The sequence below is a fragment of the Vicia villosa genome, unplaced genomic scaffold (assembly GCF_029867415.1).
Source record: "Vicia villosa cultivar HV-30 ecotype Madison, WI unplaced genomic scaffold, Vvil1.0 ctg.001498F_1_1, whole genome shotgun sequence".
Lineage (NCBI taxonomy): Eukaryota > Viridiplantae > Streptophyta > Magnoliopsida > Fabales > Fabaceae > Vicia > Vicia villosa.
Window position 1 is genome coordinate 260,418 of NW_026705641.1, and position 23,183 is coordinate 283,600.

The following is a 23,183-nucleotide window of genomic DNA, read 5'->3' on the forward strand; positions in this document are numbered from 1 at the left end:
TTCCCCCGGTTGCGAAATTGGAACGGTCGGGGAGGCCTGCTGTTGATGAAAATAGGGATATTATCAGAGAGCCGGGTGTGATTAGCATAAAGGATCTTCTGGCCAGTGGGACCGATGAGGGTGCAGCGGCCTACTTGGGTATCTGCCCCTCCCCTTTTTTTGTCTTTGTTTGTTTTGCGCCTAAGTTATTGTTGATGTTGTAATTTTATGGCAGTGATTTGTGACGGGCTGATTCTCATGTTTTTCGTGTATTTTTCTTTACAGAGTCAATGGATCGGGCGCGCCATGATCGGATGCTCAGACTGAAGGATAGAAAAACACTTAGAAAGGGGGGGGTTTGAATAAGTGTGACTTTAAAAACTTGACAGATAAAAATAAATTGCACAGTTATTTTTATCCTGGTTCGTTGTTAACTAAACTACTCCAGTCCACCCCCGCAGAGATGATTTACCTCAACTGAGGATTTAATCCACTAATCGCACGGATTACAATGGTTTTCCACTTAGTCAGCAACTAAGTCTTCCAGAGTCTTCTGATCACACACTGATCACTCTAGGAACAACTGCTTAGATACCCTCTAAGACTTTCTAGAGTATACTGATCCACACGATCACTCTAGTTACAACCTGCTTAGATAACCTCTAAGACTTCCTAGAGTATTCTGATCCACACGATCACTCTAGTTCCTTACAACTTAATGTAATCAATTCTAAGAGTATTACAATTGCTTCTTAAAAGCTATAATCACAAACTGTGATATTTCTCTTAACGTTTAAGCTTAATCTCACTAATATATTACAACAGCAATGTAGTGAGCTTTGATGAAGATGAAGATTCTGAGCTTTTGGTTTAACAGCGTTTCAGCAAGTCTTTTTGAATAATCTTGTTCAGAGTCGTTAACCTTGCTTCTCATCAGAACTTCATATTTATAGGCGTTTGGAGAAGATGACCGTTGAGTGCATTTAATGCTTTGCGTGTTCCGTACAGCATCGCATTTAATGTTATACGCTTTTGTCAACTACCTCGAGCCTTGTTCACGCTGTGTCTACTGACGTTGCCTTTAGTAGCTTTTAACGTTCCTTTTGTCAGTCAGCGTAGCTTTCCACGTGTACTTCCTTCTGATCTGATGTTTGTGAATACAACGTTTGAATATCATCAGAGTCAAACAGCTTGGTGCATAGCATCTTCTGATCTTCTGACCTTGAAGTGCTTCTGTGCGTGATACCATTAGAACTTCAGTGCTTCTGATCTCATGTTCTTCTGATGCTTCCATAGACCCATGTTCTGATTCTGCTTCGACCATCTTCTGATGTCTTGCCAGACCATGTTCTGATGTTGCATGCTGAACCCTTTGAGACAAAGCTTCTGAGCGCTGAATTATGCATACTCTTTATATATTTCCTGAAAAGGAAATTGCATTGGATTAGAGTACCATATTATCTTAAGCAAAATTCATATTATTGTTATCATCAAAACTAAGATAATTGATCAGAACAAATCTTGTTCTAACAATCTCCCCCTTTTTGATGATGACAAAAACATATATAAATGATATGAATTTGCGATCAGAAAGAGCAGACGGCAAAAGACAAATTACACAGCTATAGCATAAGCATATGAATATGTCTCCCCCTGAGATTAACAATCTCCCCCTGAGATAAATAATCTCCCCCTGAAATAAATACTCGAAGAACTTTAATAAAAGACTTCCCTGATTATTTCGGTAGAGACGATCACATAAGCTTCTGTCTTCAGAGAATTCATAGCTTCTGACTTCTGCTTCCATTGGACAGCTTCAGAACTAGAATTTCTTTAGATCCTTAGAACACTCACAGCTTCTGATTCCTGCTTCCATCTAGGACAGCTTCAGAACTTGAATTTCTTTGATCTTCAGAACATTCACAGCTTTTGATTTCTGCTTCCATTTAGGACAGCTTCAGAACTTGAATTTCTTTGATCTTCAGAACATTCACAGCTTCTGATTCCTGCTTCCCTCGGATAGCTTCAGAACTTGAATTTTCTGGATCTTTAGAACATTCACAGCTTCTGATTTCTGCTTCCCTCGGATAGCTTCAGAACTTTGAATGTCTACCAACATCACTTCATGCTAGATTTGTATCAGAACATTGTTGAATGTACCAGAGCATCATCAGAGCATCTCTACATCCTGAAATGTTACAGAACAAAAACTAAACGACAAAAGTCAGCATGAACAAATCAAAATATAAAATGTGTATTAGAACACATGATATGTATCAGAGCCATATATATCAGAGCCATATAGGCTAAAATAGTGTATCGGAGCAAATATAATTTTGTCAGAGCAAATAGACAAATATTAATCAAATTCTATTATCAGTGCTTCTGATTCATTCTTCTTTCTTGCTTCTGATATCTGAAGCTTGACAGCACTAAGCTTGCTTCAGTTTCCATGAGCTTATTCTTTTTACAGAATAACACTTCTTATGGTTTTGCTTCTTGTGTTTGCTTCTGAAGATTCTCTTCACTTCTTTATACCTGCAAAACACTTAAACCATATAGAACTTGCAGTTCATGTTAGTTAATGTGTGGGAGCTTTACCCAGCAACTGATAGATTAATCAAATCATTTATCATTTATCTTCTCCCCCTTTTTGTCATAACATCAAAAAGAATATCTCAAAAGATTCAGATGAATAAAACGACAAATAAAAACACTGGAATGTAAAAACAAAGAAACTTTTCATTGATACTCAAAAAGAAAAGTTACAAAAGGTGAATGCAGGAAAACAGATGCAACAAGAAAAGAAAACTACTAAGACCAAAGGACTAAGATCCTAGCCTACGCAAAATCCGCGCCAGAACATCATGAATCCCGTCGGTGCTTGTAGTTTGCCTTGCCATGAAGGAGCGAAACTCAGCATTGGCTACTTCTTGCGCGTCCAATCGAGAAGCCAGCATAGCTTGATTCTGATGAAGAGCTTCCAAGGTCTCCAACAGAGCTGAGGTTTCACCAGAAGAAGAGGCACCTGAATTTCTGCCAAAAGGGACAGCAATCTCAGCAGGGTGATCTTTTGGGAGATCGTCAGCTTGTGCATCTTCCATTTCCTCATCTGAGTCTGACTCAGAAGTAGCCTTAGCATATTCTGGTTTAGGCAGCTCAGAAGTTCCAACTTCCAACGCTTGAAGAATAGCTGCTAGGTTTGTTGGAGGAGTAGGACCAGCAACTTCAGCAGGATAGACCACTACTGGAAAGACCATGTGAGGTGCTTTTTCAGAAGGGTTCATTCTGAACCAGTTAAACAGCCACTGAAAATCTCCAGTCAGCACAGGAAACCATGGTTTCCACACCACGATGTCTCTGCAGAGATTTTCTTCTTTCAACTCTTCCGCAGGTATCTTCTTCTCAAGAACACTTCTGTTCCTGATGAGATGGTGATAGCTGCTTTCACCAACTTCCAACCGAAGACCATGAGTACCAGGAGCTTCAGACATGATCCTTCTCTGAGTGTCTGTAGCCCTAACCAGAAAATCCTGACGAAAGGTATCCCAAAGGTTGTTTGTAGCATACTCATCCAGATGGTTAAGGTGAGCAGCACCCAGAATCTCCAACCAGCCATTTACATCAGAATGTAAAAGCTCCAAAAGTGATTGAGTGGTAGGGGTTGGAGGGTTGACAGTGAACCTGGAGTCGGGAAAAACAATACTATAGGGATTAGGTGTTCTGGTGGGAAAAGGGTGTGAGAGAGGTGAAGAAATATCTGATGGATGGGTTGAGGGAGAGGAAAGGTTAGATGAGGAGGAAGTTGAGTCTTGAAGGTAAAAAGATGAGGAAGACGATGGAGATGATGGAGGGCTTTCACCAGGGGGTTGAAACACACGTCTAGAATAGTTTCCAGATAACTTTGCTTCGATTGAATTCACCTTGAGAGGGTCATAGGTGATCTTTATCTTTTTGGGTTTGGTTTCTGGTTCAGCAGTTGCCTTTCTCTTTTGTTTCCGATCATTATCTTGATTCCCAGAGCTTGACGATGGATTCATGATGAAGTTGCAGATATTGGAAACTGCTAGGGTTTATGATATGAATGCAGAGAGAGAGAACGAAAAAGAAACTGAATGCAAAGTGAGAGAAATATAAGAGGGAAAAGAACCGTTTGAAGAATATAAAAAGAAAACTGAAAGAGAGTAAATGATGAAAAGCATTTAATGTTACGTGACGTGAGGAGAGATAATAATGACAAAAGGCGTGATTTGCACAGTTACCTAAGTAGACGTCCCCTCAACTGCACGCACGCTCGTCCAGGAATAGTGAACACGTGTTTACCATCTGGATAGCCAGTTACAGCTGTTTTGCTTTTAAAGAGATTCTGAATCAACTTAGACAATGAAACGTTAGTAATAACTGAATCACAAATTTCTAATTGATTTCAATCAGAACTTCTTAAAACAAATTTTATTTCAGAAGATACCCATACATAAGAACTTCTCATCTTCACATTCTGGGCTTGTTTCTGAAGACCCATTTTGTACCTATTATATTGAATCCATCTGGTCTAGGAACAAGATCCCAAACATCATTCCTTGTAAACTGATTCAGTTCTTCTTGCATAGCAATTATCCAGTCTGGATCTTCTAGAGCATGATCAACAGAAGTTGGCTCGATCAAAGATACAAGACCTAATTGACAGTCTGCATTGTTCTTAAGGAATGCTCTTGTTCTGATTGGATCATCCTTCTTTCCAAGAATGACATCTTCTGAATGACCAGAGATGAGTCTGGATGATCTTCTGACAGATGGTTCTTCAGAAATGCTTAGATTCTCCAGAGAAGCTGATACTTGATCTTCAGATTCTTTGCTTCTGAGAAGCTCTGCTTCTGATGCGTTGCTTCTTGGCTCAACAACTTCTGATATATCAATATCACAATCTGCAAAATTATCAAACTGCTTTGGTTTTTCAGAACCAAGCTTATCATCAAACCTGATATTGATTGATTCTTCCACAATCAATGTTTCAGTATTGTATACTCTGTAGCCTTTTGAGCGTTCAGAATATCCAAGAAGGAAACATTTTTGTGCTTTGGAATCAAACTTACCAAGATGATCTTTAGTGTTCAGAATAAAGCATACACATCCAAAAGGATGGAAATATGAAATGTTGGGCTTTTTATTCTTCCACAATTCATAAGGAGTCTTATTTAGAATAGGTCTGATAGAGATTCTATTCTGAATATAGCATGCAGTGTTTATTGCTTCTGCCCAGAAATGCTTAGCCATATTGGTTTCATTGATCATGGTTCTGGACATTTCTTGCAGAGTCCTATTCTTTCGTTCTACAACTCCATTTTGCTGTGGAGTTCTAGGACAAGAGAAATCATGGGCAATACCATTTTCTTTGAAGAATTCTTCAAAGAATCTGTTCTCAAATTCACCACCATGATCACTTCTGACCTTTATGATTTTACACTCTTTTTCAGATTGGATCTGAATGCAGAAATCAAAGAACACTGAATGAGTCTCATCCTTGTGTTTCAAGAATTTTACCCACGTCCAGCGACTATAATCATCTACGATGACTAATCCATATTTCTTCCCTCTGACAGATGCTGTTTTGACTGGGCCAAACAGATCAATATGCAAGAGTTCTAATGGCCTTGAGGTAGAAACAACATTCTTGGACTTGAATGCAGGTTTGGAGAACTTGCCCTTCTGACATGCTTCACAAAGAGCATCTGATTTGAATTTCAGATTAGGGAGTCCTCTGACAAGATCTAGTTTGTTAATCTGAGAAATCTTTCTCAAACTAGCATGACCTAATCTTCTGTGCCAGACCCACTGCTCTTCAGAAACAGACATAAGACAAGTCACCTTCTGACTCATAAGATCTTGCAGATCTGTCTTATAAATGTTATTCTTCCTCTTGCCTGTAAATAGGATTGAGCCATCCTTCTGATTTACAGCCTTGCAAGACTTTTGATTAAAGATTATATCATAACCATTGTCACTCAATTGACTGATAGATAAGAGGTTATGTGTTAATCCTTCTACAAGAAGTACATTAGAAATGGAAGGAGAGTTACCAGACTTTATAGTTCCAGAGCCAATTATCTTGCCCTTCTGATCTCCTCCAAACTTGACTTCTCCTCTAGACTTAAGCACCAGGTCTTGGAACATAGACCTTCTTCCTGTCATGTGTCGTGAGCATCCAGAGTCCAGGTACCATGACATGTTGTGCTTTGTCCTTTTTGCAGCCAAGGATATCTGCAATAGGAATAATCTTATCCTTAGGTACCCACATCTTCTTGGGTCCTTTCTTGTTAGTTCTCCTCAAGTTCTGATTGAACTTGGGTTTAACATTGTAAGCAATAGGAGGAACAGCATGATAATTTTTAATGTGAGTTTCATGATATTTCCTAGGTTGTGTCACATGCTTTTTGGTGTGTGTTATGTGAAAACTTTGAGCATGTGAAGTGTGCCTAATATCATGGGAGTGGCCATACTTGAACTGATCATACAATGGCTTGTATGTGAATTTCATTTCATCAACAGGTTCAAGTTTGTATGGGGTTTTACCCTCAAAACCAATGCCAACTCTTTTGTTTCCAGACACAGCATATATCATAGAAGCTAGCTGACTTCTGCCAAAACTTCTAGATAAGAACTTCCTGAAACTTAAATCATATTCTTTCAGAATATGGTTTAGACTAGGAGTGGATTTTTCTGAATCAGAAGGAGATCCAATATTATTGGATAAATTTAAAAGTTTTTCTTTTAATTCAGAATTCTCCAACTCAAGCTTCTTTGTTTTAAATTCAAATAGCTTTTTCAGCTTTTTGTATTTGAGACTAATCTGAGACTTGAGTTCCAGAAGTTCAGTTAAACCGGAAACTAACTCATCTCTAGTAAGTTCAGAAAATACCTCTTCAGAATCTGATTCTGATGTAGATTCTGATCCGTCATCTTCTGTCGCCATCAGCGCACAGTTAGCCTGCTCATCTTCAGAGTCTGAATCATCTTCTGATTCATCCCAGGTTGCCATAAGACCTTTCTTCTTATGAAACTTCTTCTTGGGATTTTCCATCTGAAGTTTTGGACATTCATTCTTGAAGTGTCCAGGCTCATTGCATTCATAGCACATGACCTTCTTCTTGTCAAATCTTCTGTCATCAGAAGATTCTCCACGTTCAAATTTCTTTGAACTTCTGACGCCTCTGAACTTCCTTTGCTTGTTCTTCCAGAGTTGATTTAGTCTTCTGGAGATCAGGGACAGTTCATCTTCTTCTTCAGATTCTGATTCTTCAGGATCTTCTTCTCTAGCCTGAAAAGCGTTAGTGCATTTCTTGATATTGGATTTTAATGCAATAGACTTACCTTTCTTTTGAGGCTCATTTGCGTCCAACTCTATTTCATGACTTCTCAAGGCACTGATCAGCTCTTCTAGAGAAACTTCATTCAGATTCTTTGCAATCTTGAATGCAGTCACCATAGGACCCCATCTTCTGGGTAAGCTTCTGATGATCTTCTTTACGTGATCAGCCTTTGTGTATCCCTTGTCAAGAACTCTCAATCCAGCAGTAAGAGTTTGAAATCTTGAAAACATCTTTTCAATGTCTTCATCATCCTCCATCTTGAAGGCTTCATACTTTTGGATTAAGGCGAGAGCTTTAGTCTCCTTGACTTGAGCATTTCCTTCATGAGTCATTTTCAAGGACTCATATATATCATAGGCCGTTTCTCTGTTAGATATCTTCTCATACTCAGCATGAGAGATAGCATTCAGCAAAACAGTTATGCATTTATGATGATTCCTGAAAAGCTTCTTTTGATCATCACTCATTTCTTGCCTTGTCAGCTTTACGCCACTGGCATTTACTGGATGTTTGTAACCATCCATCAGAAGATCCCATAGATCACTATCTAGACCAAGAAAGTAACTTTCCAGTTTATCTTTCCAGTATTCAAAGTTTTCACCATCAAATACCGGCGGTCTAGTATAACCATTGTTACCGTTGTGTTGCTCAGCAGAGCCAGATGTAGATGTAGACTTTACAATTTCATCAGCCATCTTTTACTGAAGCGTTTTTCTCTTCCTGAATCTTTTCTAAACACGGTTAAGTGCTTGCACCTCAGAACCGGCGCTCTGATGCCAATTGAAGGATAGAAAAACACTTAGAAAGGGGGGGGTTTGAATAAGTGTGACTTTAAAAACTTGACAGATAAAAATAAATTGCACAGTTATTTTTATCCTGGTTCGTTGTTAACTAAACTACTCCAGTCCACCCCCGCAGAGATGATTTACCTCAACTGAGGATTTAATCCACTAATCGCACGGATTACAATGGTTTTCCACTTAGTCAGCAACTAAGTCTTCCAGAGTCTTCTGATCACACACTGATCACTCCAGGAACAACTGCTTAGATACCCTCTAAGACTTTCTAGAGTATACTGATCCACACGATCACTCTAGTTACAACCTGCTTAGATAACCTCTAAGACTTCCTAGAGTATTCTGATCCACACGATCACTCTAGTTCCTTACAACTTAATGTAATCAATTCTAAGAGTATTACAATTGCTTCTTAAAAGCTATAATCACAAACTGTGATATTTCTCTTAACGTTTAAGCTTAATCTCACTAATATATTACAACAGCAATGTAGTGAGCTTTGATGAAGATGAAGATTCTGAGCTTTTGGTTTAACAGCGTTTCAGCAAGTCTTTTTGAATAATCTTGTTCAGAGTCGTTAACCTTGCTTCTCATCAGAACTTCATATTTATAGGCGTTTGGAGAAGATGACCGTTGAGTGCATTTAATGCTTTGCGTGTTCCGTACAGCATCGCATTTAATGTTATACGCTTTTGTCAACTACCTCGAGCCTTGTTCATGCTGTGTCTACTGACGTTGCCTTTAGTAGCTTTTAACGTTCCTTTTGTCAGTCAGCGTAGCTTTCCACGTGTACTTCCTTCTGATCTGATGTTTGTGAATACAACGTTTGAATATCATCAGAGTCAAACAGCTTGGTGCATAGCATCTTCTGATCTTCTGACCTTGAAGTGCTTCTGTGCGTGATACCATTAGAACTTCAGTGCTTCTGATCTCATGTTCTTCTGATGCTTCCATAGACCCATGTTCTGATTCTGCTTCGACCATCTTCTGATGTCTTGCCAGACCATGTTCTGATGTTGCATGCTGAACCCTTTGAGACAAAGCTTCTGAGCGCTGAATTATGCATACTCTTTATATATTTCCTGAAAAGGAAATTGCATTGGATTAGAGTACCATATTATCTTAAGCAAAATTCATATTATTGTTATCATCAAAACTAAGATAATTGATCAGAACAAATCTTGTTCTAACACAGACAAGCGAGCAAGGCTAAGGCGCTTCCTCTTCCTCCTCGGCTGCTGTTGGTTCCCCGCTGCGGGCTTCTGAACAGGATGAATCCCTGAGGCCCGTCACGGTTCTTCCTTCTCCCCTCTGCAGCAGCCGGATCCAGATGCACTAGTTCGTCACAAGCGGCAGAGGGTCGAGGCTGTGGATCTGACCCGAGAAAAAGTTGGTGATATCTTCACTTTGCCTTCATGTTTTCTCCAGCCTCGGTTCTTTGAGGGAGGGCCTTCTCTGACTATTCCTCAGGCAGAGTCTCTCCATATCGAAGGTTTGGAGCCGTCTGTCCGTTAAAGATTCCTGGTGCAAGATGCTTCAGCTGTGGTCAGGGTTCTCGAGCTAGCTACCATATATGCTCGTTCGGCGCCTTTGTCCGTGGAGGCGGTGAGGCTGCTCGAGGAGGATTCTAAGGTTAAGGCATCTGCTCTGGTAGAGCGAGACTAGGAGCTGAAGGAGCAGGGTGAGGAGCTGACGGCTGTGAAGGCTCGGTTGAGTGCTAAAGAGGATGCTCTGGCAGATGTGCAAGGCCAGTATACTTTGCTCTACCGGACTCTGTACGGGGTGATGCTGTCTTCCTCGGTGAAGGAGGCTTCTCTTTGGTGATCTCAGGCTCCTGCTGAGGATGAGACGGAGGAGGAGAAAGCCCTCTTGACCCGGGCAGATTTGATCCAGTACATAAGAGTCCTGGGGGGCGATTGTGTTGCTGCTGCCGAGGACACCTACAACTCCATTGTGGCCCAGCTTAAATTGAAGAACCCTGGGTGGAATTTGGTGACCGAGGGCACCGGGCCGTACCATCGCGTGGAGGGGGACTAGACTGTCTCTCCGAGCTTTGGGGACGAGCCAGCGACTCAGGAGACCAGGGAAGTTCAAATGGAAGAAGGTGTATGAAGATTTTCTGTGTTTAAGTTTTTGGCCTGCGCGCCATTGTTTTTTGTTGTTGTGTTCCGGGGTGTATACCCCCCGTTTTTAATTTGTAATGATATTACCGGCTCGGCCGTCACGACCGTAGTCGGGCACACTTATCGGGCTACGTGTCCGTTTTAATTTGCAAGTACTTTATTTTTAACGCCTTTGTTTATTGTGCCCGTTTCTTCGAAGTCTGTGTGCATGCGTTCTGACTTCTTGGACGGCATGTTGCTGGTTTCCAACGTCTTTGTTCTTTAATGACTTGTCTGTTTCCCAAGCGGTTCTGTCCCCTTTCTTCTTCTATAAAAGGAGGTCTCATAGACCTTTCTTTCTTCATTTTTACGCAGGAATGGGTGGCGCTAAGGGAAGAAAGGTTTCTTCAACCTCATGCTCTCGCAGAGTGAAGGAGGTGAAGGAGAAGAAGAAGGTTTCGACCGGTTCTGCTTCTCGTCCCTAGGGGGTCCGTGGCTCGGACATGCAGGCTTAGACTTCAGGCGTGAGAGTCGTGATCAACGCTAATGGTTCTGAGACTGAGTGGGATGAGGATTGGTATCAGTATCTTCATTCGGAGGAGTTCGCCCGTCGGGCAGAATAACGCGTTTTTATTTTATTTGATGTGTATTTTGTAACTCTCGTGGATGATGAATAAAGTACTTTTGTTGTTGTGATTTTTGCGTGTATATTTGTTTTTTCTTAATTGGAAGATTTGCTTGACTGTAGTGTATTGATCGCCAAGTGTGTGGAACTGTGGTCGATTGCCGGGGACATGTGCCTGGCGAGGGTGAGTCTCAGGTCTCGTTGTGCTGAGTTCTGATCCTCATGGTGTGAACGGTCCCCTCGCGAGCGGGGTATTCTGCCGATGGCACTTGTTTACGACGGGAATGCTCGGTATTCGTGCCCCCCGAAGGACAAGGAGTCCCCTCAATTAAGAGAGCAGGCTTATGTCTTTTTGTTTCATCTGGAGGTGCTCGACATGTACCTGGGCCGCACATGCGTTTTAGCTGTAATATTGCTTGAGTTTTTCAACGTTCCAAGGTCGAGCGAGTTCTTCTCCTTGTAATTTTTCCAAATAGTATGCCCCGTTTTCGGTCTTTGCCCGAACGCGATAGAGGCCCTCCCAGTTTACGGCCAGTTTGCCCTCGCGGGAATCCTTGTGGTTTCTTTTGAGCACTAAGCTGTCTACCTCGAATTCCCGTTTAATGACCTTTGCGTCATGTCTTAGGGCGATTTTTTTTTTTGAGTGAAGCTTCGCGTAGAGCGGCTCCTGTTCGGATTTCTTCGACCAGGTCGAGCTCTTCTCTAATTTCCTCGAGGTTGCCCTCTGTTTTGAGGGGTTCCTCGACGCGCCTGGTGGGCACATGTACTTCGACGGAGATCACGGCCTCTGTCCCGTATGTAAGTCAAAAGGGAGTCTCCCCGGTGGTAGAATGGGGGTGGTGCGGTAGGCCCAGAGGATGCTGTGTAGCTCCTCGACCCATCCCTTTTTGATTTCATCCAGTCTTCTTTTGATGCGCCTCAGAATTACTCTGTTAGCGGCCTCGACTTGCCCGTTCGTCTGGGGGTGTTTGACTGATGCGAAGTGTTGCTTAGTTCCTAATTTCGTCACGAATTCTTGGAAACGCCCTTCGGTGAACTGAGTGTCGTTTTCGGTGATGATAGCTAGGGGTACTCCGAATCGGGCGAGGATGTTTCTTTTGTAGAAACGTAGTACGTTTAGAGATGTGATTTTGGCCAATGGTTCGGCTTCGATCCATTTGGTGAAGTAGTCGACCGCGACTATGAGGTATTTGTTCTGATTGCTCCCGGTCATGAATGGGTCAACGAGGTCCATGCCCCACCACGCGAACGGCCAGGGAGATAACAAAGACTTGAGTTCGTTGGGGGGGCGCGAGGTGCATGTCCCCAAAGCGTTGGCACTTGTCACATTTCTTTATGTATTCTTTAGCGTCGTGCTGCATGGTGGGCTAATAGTATCTGGCTCGGAGCGCTTTCCCGGCGAGGGATCTTCCTCCTAGGTGTTGGGAGTTGATTCCTCCGTGTATCTCTCGGGGTATGTGGGGGATGGTGCCCTCGTCAATGCATTTAAGGAGGGGTATGGAGAACCCTCGTCGGTAGAGTCGGTCCCCGACTAGGACGTATGAGCAGGCTCTTCTCCTAATTACGGAGGCTTCTTTAGGGTCGCTCGGCAGGAGATCGTTCATGAGATAGTTGTACATGGGGGTCATCCAGCAAGACGCGTCTCCGATCGCGCTGAAGAGCGTTAGCCCGGACGGAGGTTCGATGCTGGGTCTGGGAAGTATTTCCTGGATCACGGACTTATTGCCCCCTTTCTTCCTTGTGCTGGCGAGTTTCGACAGAACGTCCGCCCCGGAATTATGCTCCTTCGGGATATGTTTTACTTTGGCGCTTTTGAAGCGGGCCATTTTTCGCGCACGAGGCTCAGGTATTCGGCGAGATGGTCGCTTTTGACTTGGTATTCTCCCGAGATGTGTGAAGCTACCTGTCATACCCCAATTTTTGACCCTAAGATCATACATCATTTGCATTTCAATCATCAATCAAGATCACAATCTTGAGGTATCTTTTTTTCTTTTATACTCACTTTGTCTCTAAGGGGAACCACCAAACATTTATATTTGTCTAATTTGTTCTATACTAACCAAAATTCAAAAATATGTATTTTGTTTCTTTTATTTGTGTTTTACAGGTAAGAGATCAAGCAAAAATCAAAACAGTGCAAGAAAATGGATTTTTGAAAATTTCACTATGGAAATCGATTTCCCTGGACGAAATTTGAAAAAAAGAGGGAAGCATGACATCATTTTGGCACCTATTTTCTTTGATCATTTTTGTCATTTTACCAATTTTCCACCTCACCAAAATTAATTCCCTTCATTAAACCCTTTTTAACCTCATTTTACCAATTAAACATCAATTAAACACAAGATTAATTACCAAGTGCACAATGACCAAATTGCCACTACTCTTGCTCCAATTCTATAAATAGAGGTCTTGCCTCCCTCATTTCACAAGCTTGGAGAGCCAAAAAAGTTCTTGCAATTTCATTTCTCATCCTTTCCAAAACCCTCACCCAAAGTTCATTTTCATAGAATTAGTAAGGTTCACCTTGAATCTTGCTAGTTTTGAACTAAACCTTCTTCATTTCACTCTTTTCTTTGTTTGTTCATCTCCAATTTTGAAGGATCTACTCATTTGGTGCCTATTCTTGAAGCTACTCCAAGATTTTGTTCAAAAAGTGGTAAAATTCTAAACTCTAAGATGTAGATCTTTGTTGCTTATGTTCAATGCATCTTTGATGCTACATTGGTCCTATTTGATGGTGAATTGATGGAAATTTCGTGCTCCAATTGATATGTGATCATAAGGTGTTTGTATGTTTGCTTAAATCAAATTTTATGCTTCCTAATGCTGTTTTTTTGAAAACTGCACGCAGGAAATCGATTTCCCTCTGTAGGAAATCGATTTCCACCTTGTTTTTATGCCAAATTTGAACTCTGCACTCAGGAAATCGATTTCCTACAGAGGTAAATCGATTTTCAGTGAGGCAGAATGCTTTTTTTTTGCCTTTTTTATGCTTGTTTTGCCTTCTTTCTTCCTTTACTTCATTAATATCATTGGATCTAGGATGTTGATAGGTTTGAAATGACCAAATCCATAATATTAGATGAATGATATTAATGATAGTGTGAGTTGATTTTACTTTATGCATTTTTATTCTTCTTCTCCTTCTTTTTTTCTTCTTTTGATCGATGAAAGTCTTAATACCTTGAGAATTCTTATGGATTCTTGGTAAAGACTAGATCAAAATGTAATAGGAATTAGGGAAGGTAAGAAGAACACAAGTTTTGGTTATAACTGCTATTCTTTTACTTTCTCTTAAAACAAGATTACAAGTTTACAAGAATAACAAATAACCTCTCTCACCCTAAATTAGGATTTGCAGCTTAGCAATGATGAGAGACTAGTATGCTATTTATAATAAAACCTAACATACTAACTAATGGGCTTTTTCTACAAGGCCCATTACACAAGCCAACTTAATAAACAAGCTAACTTAACAAATTAGGGTTTAAACACTAAAACCTAATTTAACATGCTAATAACCCTAGCATCTTCGACACAAGCATGTGAACAACCTTCGACTTCATGCTTAAACCTGTCGAACCAAGAAGCTATCCTTCGACCATACTAGAGTTCGATCCAATATCTCACAAATCTCCACCTTGGATCTAACTCTACAACATCAAGGGAACAACTAGCTTTCTTCATGCAGCTTTAGCAACTGCATACAGTGGAAAAACTTGCAACTCGACAATGTCTTGGTGATCATATCAGCAGCATTGTCTTCAGTCGAAACCTTCAGCACTTGGACTTCTCCACGCTCGATTACTCCTCTGACGAAATGCAGCCTCACATCAATGTGCTTAGTTCGTTCATGATAGGTTGAATTCTTCGACAGGTGTATTGCACTTTGACTATCACATTTAACAGTGATACCTCGACCTTGAAGTTTCAGCTCCTTCGCAAAACCTTCAAGCCACAATGCTTGTTTCACAGCTTCAGTTAAGGCAATATACTCCGCTTCAGTGGTTGATAGAGCAACAACCTTCTGAAGTGTTGCTTTCCAACTAACTGTTATGCCAAACATAGTGAAAACATATCCAGAAATAGATTTTCTGGAATCCATACAACCTGCATAATCAGAGTCGACATATCCTTATATTACTGCTTTACTATCTTCACCCAAGGCTCCACCATAAATTAGGACTCTATTCAGAGACCCATTTATGTACATTAAAATCCACTTCAATGCTTGCCAGTGAGCCTTTCTAGGATTCGCCATGTACCTGCTTACAAGACTTACTGCGTATGCTATGTCGGGTCTAGTACAGACCATAGCATACATCAAAGAACCAACTATATTAGCATATGGGATGCTATTCATATAGGCTCTTTCGACATCAGTATTGGGGCACTGATCAATACTCAGCTTGAATTGAGGGTTTGTTGGAGTCACAACTGGCTTCGAATTCGACATACCAAACTTTTCAAGAATCTTCCGTAGGTATGCCTCTTGAGATAAGCATGACTTAGACTTCTTTCTATCTCTTTGAATGTCAATTCCAAGAATTCTGGAAGCAGCTCCTAGATCCTTCATATCAAACTCCTTATTGAGTTCAGCCTTCACCCTCGTCACATCTTCAACATTGTTGCTTGCTATGAGAATATCATCCACATAAAGCAACAAAATAACAAATGAATTATCAGGTTGAAATCTGAAGTAAACGCAGTGGTCGAACTGACTTCTAATGAAACTTATGCGTGCCATGAACTTGTCAAATCTCCTATTCCACTGTCGAGGAGATTGTTTCAGCCCATACAAAGATCTCTTTAACTTGCACACATAATCTTCCTTCCTCTTTTCGACATACCCTTCAGGTTGCCTCATTAGGATCTTTCATCTAGATCACCATACAAGAACGCAGTCTTCACATCCATCTGTTCCAGTTCAAGATCGAACTGCGCTACCATGGCAAGTAACATTCGAATGGACCTATGCTTCACAACAGGAGAAAACACATCATTGAAGTCGACACCTTCTTTTTGAGTGAAACCCCTTGCAACTAACCTTGCCTTGTATCTTTTCGACGTCACTCCTTCAATTCCTTCCTTAACTTTGAAAATCCATTTACAACTGACCAACCTTGCCCCAACAGGTTTCTTGATCAGTTCCCAAGTATGATTATCATGAAGAGATTTCATCTCATCATCCATGGCCTTCAGCCATTCAGTCTTATTTTGACTCCTCATAACTTCCTTGTAGTCTCTAGGTTCTTCGTCTAGAACCTCACTTGCAGAGATTAAGGCATAAGCTATAAGATCTGCATACCCAAGCCTCTGAGGTGCCTTTATGACTCTTCTCGACCTATCTCTCGACAATAGGTAGTCATCGTCAGTTTCCTCAACTTCCTCAGCATCTTCTGCTTCTTCTTCGACTTCATCAGGGATATGCAATTCAGCATCAACATGCTCCACCTCAACAGGAATCTCTACCTGTTCCAGCTCTTCGTCAGATGTTTCTGTACTTCGACCAATATCATCAATTTTCTTAAAAGCCATTTCAGCTTCATTGAAAACTACATCTCGACTGGTGATACACCTCCTGTGACTTAGCTCTAGGCACCATAGCCTATAAGCTTTGACTCCTTCAGGGTATCCCATGAACATGCATTTCAGAGCTCTAGGTTCGACCTTGTCTTGCCTAATGTGAGCATAGGCTACGCAGCCAAATACTCTCAGTTTGTCGAGATCTGGTGGATGTCCCGACCAAACTTCTTCAGGTGTCTTCATATCTAACGCTGTCGAAGGACATCTATTTATCAGATATGTTGCCGTCAAAACAACCTCAGCCCAGAACACCTTCTTTAACCCCGCACTAGTCAACATGCATCTGACTCTCTCCAAAATAGTTTGATTAAACCTTTCAGCCAAACCATTTTGTTGTGGAGTACCTGCAGTAGTTCTATGCCTTGCAATACCAGAGGCAGCACAAAAACTGTCGAATGCCTCATTGCAAAATTCAAGGCCATTATCGGTTCTCAACCTCTTGACCTTTCTGTCAGTCTAATTTTCAACCAGAGTCTTCCAACTTTTGAAATTCTCAAAAGCTTCATCCTTAGTCTTCTGGATGAATACCCATAATTTTCTGGAATAATCATCTACTATGGATAGAAAATACCTTGCTCCTGAATGTGATGGACACCTTGTAGGCCCCCAAAGATCAGCATGGATGTAATCAAGGGATCCATGTGTTCTTTGTTTTCCTTTGTTGAACTTCACTCTACAAGATTTTCCAAGTATACAGGGTTCACAAAACTTCAGCTTTTCGACTTTGTCTCCACCAAGCAGATTTTGTTTCCCTAATTCGACCAGACCCCTTTCACTGACATGGCCCAATCTCATGTGCCAGATTTCTGTCTTTGACAAAGGTTTCGTGGATGCAACATTTGTCGAACCACTTACAACTTCAGCCTCAAGGGTATACAAGCCTTGTTTCTTCACGCCTCTCAAGACTTCCTTTGAACCCTTCATGAATCTTAGGATACTTTTCTCTCCTTGGAAAACATATCCTTTCTAGTCGAATTCACCAAGAGAAAGCAGATTTCTCTTCAAATCAGGAACATACCTGACTTCAGTCAACAACCTTATTGACTCATCATGGAGCTTGAATCTCACAGATCCAACACCTGCAATCTTGCAAGCCTTGTTGTTTCCCAGCAATACTGATCCACCATCTTGATCACATAATTCCTTGAACAAGTCTTTGTTTGGAGTCATGTGCCAAGTGCAACCTGAATCCATAATCCACTCCTTTTTAGAGTCACTGCTTGAAACCACAAGAACATCAGATGATTCGAAATCATCTTGAACAATGGCAGCGTTGCCATTATCCTTACCTCCATGATATTTCAGGCGCTCAGGGCACACCTTTCTTGTGTGACCCTCCTTCTTACAATGGTAACATCGAATGCCAGATGCTTCGCCACTGTAAGACTTCGACTGGCTTTTGCCTTTCTTCTTGTCGAACTTACCATCCTTTCGTAAGAGTTTTCCTTTAACGGCCAAACCTTCGCCAACAGTCGAAGTTTTATGCTCCTTTCGTTCATTCAAGTCCTTAGAGTACAAGGCTGATTGAACTTCTTCAAACGTTAGGGACTCCCTTCCATACAAGAGAGTTTCTTTGAAGTGAGCATGTGATCGAGGCAAAGAACACAATAGTAACAGCGCTTGATCTTCATCATCGATCTTCACATCAATATTTTCAAGATCAAGAATCATCTTGTTGAACATATCCAACTGCTCAACCAATACTTTGTCTTCAATCATCTTGAATGAATACAAACCTTGCTTCAGGTAGATTCGATTTACCAGCGATTTGGTCATATACAAACTTTCAAGTTTCACCCATAACCCTGATGCCTTCGTCTCCTTTGATACCTGCCGGAGAACCTTATCACCAAGGCTCAACAAAATTGCGCTGTGTGCTTTGTCGATCATATTTGTCTTCTCCGCTGTCGTCAATTCTGCATTCATGGCTGCCTCTCCCTTCAACGCTTCCATACAACCTTGCTGAACTAGTAGGGCTTTCATCTTCAAGCGCCACAAACCAAAATCATTCACTCCGGTGAACTTTTCAATCTCATACTTTGTTGAAGGCATCTTCTCCATGCTCACCGCACCAATTTGTTGTGAAAAACGATGTCAAGAACAAAATGTAATAGGAATTAGGGAAGGTAAGAAGAACACAAGAATTGGTTATAACTGTTATTCTTTTACTTTCTCTTAAAACAAGATTACAAGTTTACAAGAATAACAAATAACCTCTCTCACCCTAAATTAGGATTTGCAGCTTAGCAATGATGAGAGACTAGTATGCTATTTATAATAAAACCTAACATACTAACTAATGGGCTTTTTCCACAAGGCCCATTACACAAGCCAACTTAATAAACAAGCTAACTTAACAAATTAGGGTTTAAACACTAAAACCTAATTTAACATGCTAACAACCCTAGCATCTTTGACACAAGCATGTGAACAACCTTCGACTTCATGCTTAAACCTGTCGAACCAATAAGCTACCCTTCGACCATACTAGAGTTCGATCCAATATCTCACAGCTACCTATTTTCTTTTCGTGCGGAATTGCTTTCGGAGAGTGATTTATATATCGCTTCTCTCGCATGCATTAGCACACTAAGTTTTGACCGGCCTCGTTGTAGGGTGATTTCTACATAAATCACTTGGTGATCTACTTAACATAGCGCAATATTTTGTGTCTCGAATAAAAAAAGGATCTAATATGGAAGAGAATTGTATGCGGTTGATTTATGACTTTTGGAAGTTTATCGTGTAGTCGCTGTGATTTTATCAAGCTTCTGATAAATTTCCATTGAATTTAAATCCGAGAACGTCCTTCACTCACCATCGATCTTTCTTACTAACTTTGATAACATACTTGACAAGTTTTCAGATGGTTATCTTTAACATCTAACAATTGACTTTAATTTCCGCATTTTATTGTATTGCTCTTTATATTTCTCGCTTTATGATTTATTTTATCATTTCATCATGTTTATGTTTCCGCCATTTTCTCTTTGTCCATTTGAACGTTTACATTCCGCTATTTTCTCTTAGTCCATTTGGACATATGTTTATGTTTCCGCTATTTTCTTTTTGTCCACTTGGACCATACTTTACATTAATGCTAAAACACTGATAAATAATAAAAATATAAAAAATGCTTAAGGTTTTCTATGGACTATTGGTTACTATCCCGAGCATTTTGGAGACTTGGACTTATGGACTTAGTACCTCTGGACCCTGTTATGATGTTGTTACTCTGTCGTTATTCGGTCTGTCTGGCATTGGATTGTTGTCTGTTTGTGTGTGCAGGTATTTCCTCGAAAGTCCTTGATGGTTAATTCCAAGGCGTCGTTATAAGGATTTTACCCGAAAACAGCCGTTACTCTGCCCGATTTTCGTCAGAATTTTAATGTGCTTAATGCAAAGTTGTGCTAAAGTCAATAAGTTCATCTAGATCCCCAAGTGATAATGTGTTGGTTTAGTATTGATAGTCCAAAGGATGAGAAATCTACCTTGACTTTTAATGTCAAGTGTTGGCTTCTTCTTCCGTTAGACCGTTTCTTTCCTTAGCTTTTATTTACGCACTAGGATAGCCTCTCCATCTCCTCCCCTTCTTAGATTTTCAAAATCTTCCCCCTTTTCCAAAACCTTCTTATGTTTGCAAAACCTCTTTTAGAAAACCTTTCTTAAAAATATCTTTTGCCCTTAGTGGCCTTTTCTTCAAAAGTTTAAGCACGACTAATTGTTGTAGTGAGTTGCGATACCCCACGATTTTGAAATTGATTGATATAATGAGATCTTTTCCACGTGAGAGAGCTAGAGGCATACTCGTTGATTTTCATCCGAGTTGGAGCCCTTCTTTCATTTGTGATGCAAAGAACTCGTTTGTTCTCATGCTCAAGATTAATGGCTGAGTATTTCTCTTCGACGACGATAAAGTGTTTATTCCTTTTAAAAAAAATTGTTTTTCCCTTTTAAGCGGAACTACATTAGCTCTGACTTCTCGATTGCACCGAGGAGGTATGTAGGCACAAGGCTTAATGCTTTGCCGAGCTTATTTTAAAAATAAAACAAACCCTTTTTTTAGCACACACATAACACAGATTTTCAAAAAGGTTCCTGTGGAGTACCACAGATATGAGGGGTGCTTAAAACCTTCCCCTTGTATAATCAACACCCATACCTAAGATCTCTTCTTTTTTGTTTTAAAAACAAACTTTGGGTTTTCTTCGTTCTTTTCCCTTTTCCTTTGGAAACAATAAAGCACGGTGGCGACTTTCACTGAAATATTGAGTCGAGTCAATCCTGTGGCTTCGATCTCAGATTTTCCCCGCTACACTACCAATTGGGAATCGGTGAACACTTCGATCTCCTTGGCGTCTAGATCGTTAGCGAGACGTAGCCCTACGAGCAGTGCTTTGTATTCCGCTTGGCTGTTGGAGGTTGGGAAAGAGAGAGATAACGATACTTCTACTAGCGTTCCTTCTCCGTTTTCTAAAATGATGCCTGCTCCGCTTCCGGATGAGCTGGAAGCCCCATATACGTATAAGGTCCATTTCCGAGCATTGCATGTCGTCGTGTCCGGGAAGGCCATTTCGGCTACGAAGTCCTCTAGGACCTGTACTTTTAGTGCCTTCCTTCCCTCATACTTTATGTCAAATTCTGAGAGTTCTAGGGACCAGCGGAGCATCCTTTCATCCATATCGGGGCGACCTAGCAACTATTTTATGGGTTGTTCAGTGCGCACGACTACGGTGTGTGCCAAGAAGTAGTGCCTCAGTCTCATGGTTTCTATGATCAATGCGAGGTCGACTTTCTCGATCTGCTGGTACCTGATTTCTGGGCCTTGGAGCGCTTTGCTCGTAAAATAAACGGGCCTTTGGCCTTTCGGGGTTTCTCTGATGAGAGCGACACTTACTTCCTCGGTTGCGACAGCCAGGTAGAGATAGAGGATTTCCCCGGTTTCGGGCCTCGAGAGCATGGGTGGGCGTGAGAGGGTTTGTTTGAGATGAGACAGGGCTCGCTCGCATTCGTCCGTCCATTCGAAAGTTGTCTCCTTTCGGAGGAGTTTGAAAAGTGGGAGGGCATGCTGGGCCGACTTGACTACGAATCTGGATAGTGATGTGAGCATGCCGTTTAGAGACTGGATGGATTTCTTGGAGTTCGGCGTTGGGAACTCTGAAAAGGCTCTGGATTTGTCCGAATTCGCCTCGATCCCTCGTTCTATTAGGTAAAAACCGAGAAATTTTCCTACTCGGACTCCGAAGGTGCATTTTTCGGGGTTAAACCTCATCTTGCACTTCCGGGCTTGTTCGAAGACCTTCTTGAGGTGGGCGGCATGATCGGTCTCCTCTTGGGACTTGACGATCATGTCGTCCATGTAGACTTCGAGCATATCGTCGATCTCCACCTGGAATACTTTGTTCATCATTCTTTGGTATGTAGCTCTGGCGTTTTTCAGACCGAAGGGCATTACGTTATAGTAGTAGTTGCCCGACTCGGTCATGAAAGCCGTGCACTTTTTGTCCGTTTTAGACATGGGTATTTGGTTGTACCCAGAATACGCGTCCATAAATGATAAAAGTTTGAAACCTGCGGAATTATTGACTAATTTATCTATGCTAGGCAGAGGGTAAGCGTCTTTAGGGCAAGCCCTATTAAGGACGGTATAGTCAATGCACATGCGCCATTTTCCATTAGATTTCTTTACAAGTACATTATTAGAGAGCCAAGTAGTGTACTTGGCTTCCGATATGAATTTAGCCTCTAAGAGGTCCCTAACAGCTAGTTCGGCCGCAGCCGTTTTTTTCGGGGATTGCTTTCTTCTCCTCTGGGCGACGACAATGCACACGGGATCGATCGTCAGGTGGTGGCACGCTACTTCTCGATCGAGGCGGGGCATCTCGGCCGTGCTCCATGCAAAGAGGTCGGCGTTCTCCCTGAGGCAAGCCTTGAGTTGCCTTCTGGCTAGTTCGGGCAGGTCTGTACCGACTTTAACTCCTCTGGTCGGGTCATCGCCGAGGGCTATTAGCTCGAAGTCCCCGTCGGGGATTGGACGAAGACCTTTCTCTAGTGTCTTCGCATCTGCTTTTCTTTCAGTTTCTTTGTGGAAGCGGTTGTCTAGGTCGATGGTGTTGATGCAGGGCATAGATTTGTTGGGCTCGGGACCCGCGTTGCATGCTACTTTGTCCTAGGCGGTAACCTTTATAGAGCTGAGGCCTTTGGCGAAGGCTTCGAAAGACCTTCTGGCCGCTTTGATGTCGTCGTTGAGCGTTGAAACTTGTCCTTTGGCTGTGTAGTACTTGAGCTTAAGATGCACGGTTGAGGGGACTGCGATTAGCTCGGCCAGCGCCGGCGTCCCAAGATGCATTGGTAGATCGAGGGGCAGTCAATGACTAGGAACTGGACTCTGAAGGCCCTTGCGGATTCCACCGACCCGATTGAAATGATAAGCTCAAGGAACCCCCACGGTTTTGTCACGGTGTCGTTGAAACCTTGTAGGTCAGATCCTACGTAGGGGGTGAGGTGGTTGTCGTTCAGTTGCAGCGTCTTGAATAACTGGGAGTACATGATGTCCACCGAACTTCCTTGATAGACCAAAATGCAGCGCACGTCAAAGTTGGCCATTCGGGCCCGGATAAGGAGGGGGATGGTCGCGTTGGGCGCTCCGTCGGACAGTTCATCCTTGTAGAAAGATATGGAAGATGAGCCGCCTTTGGCCAGGTCGAGGGTAGCGGCTTTG

General features: G+C 41.7%; 1 protein-coding gene across 1 annotated transcript; it reads right to left on the reverse strand.

Annotated features, from left to right (window-relative positions):
- Nucleotides 1–9,860: 9,860 nt before the first annotated feature.
- Nucleotides 9,861–22,589, reverse strand: LOC131635482 (uncharacterized). Its single transcript, XM_058906099.1, has 2 exons — nucleotides 21,997–22,589; nucleotides 9,861–10,083 (listed from the first exon to the last, which is right to left on the reverse strand). Exons 1-2 carry the CDS (start codon nucleotides 22,587–22,589, stop codon nucleotides 9,861–9,863), a joined length of 816 nt encoding a protein of 271 aa, XP_058762082.1.
- Between the last annotated feature and the right edge of the window lie 594 nt (nucleotides 22,590–23,183).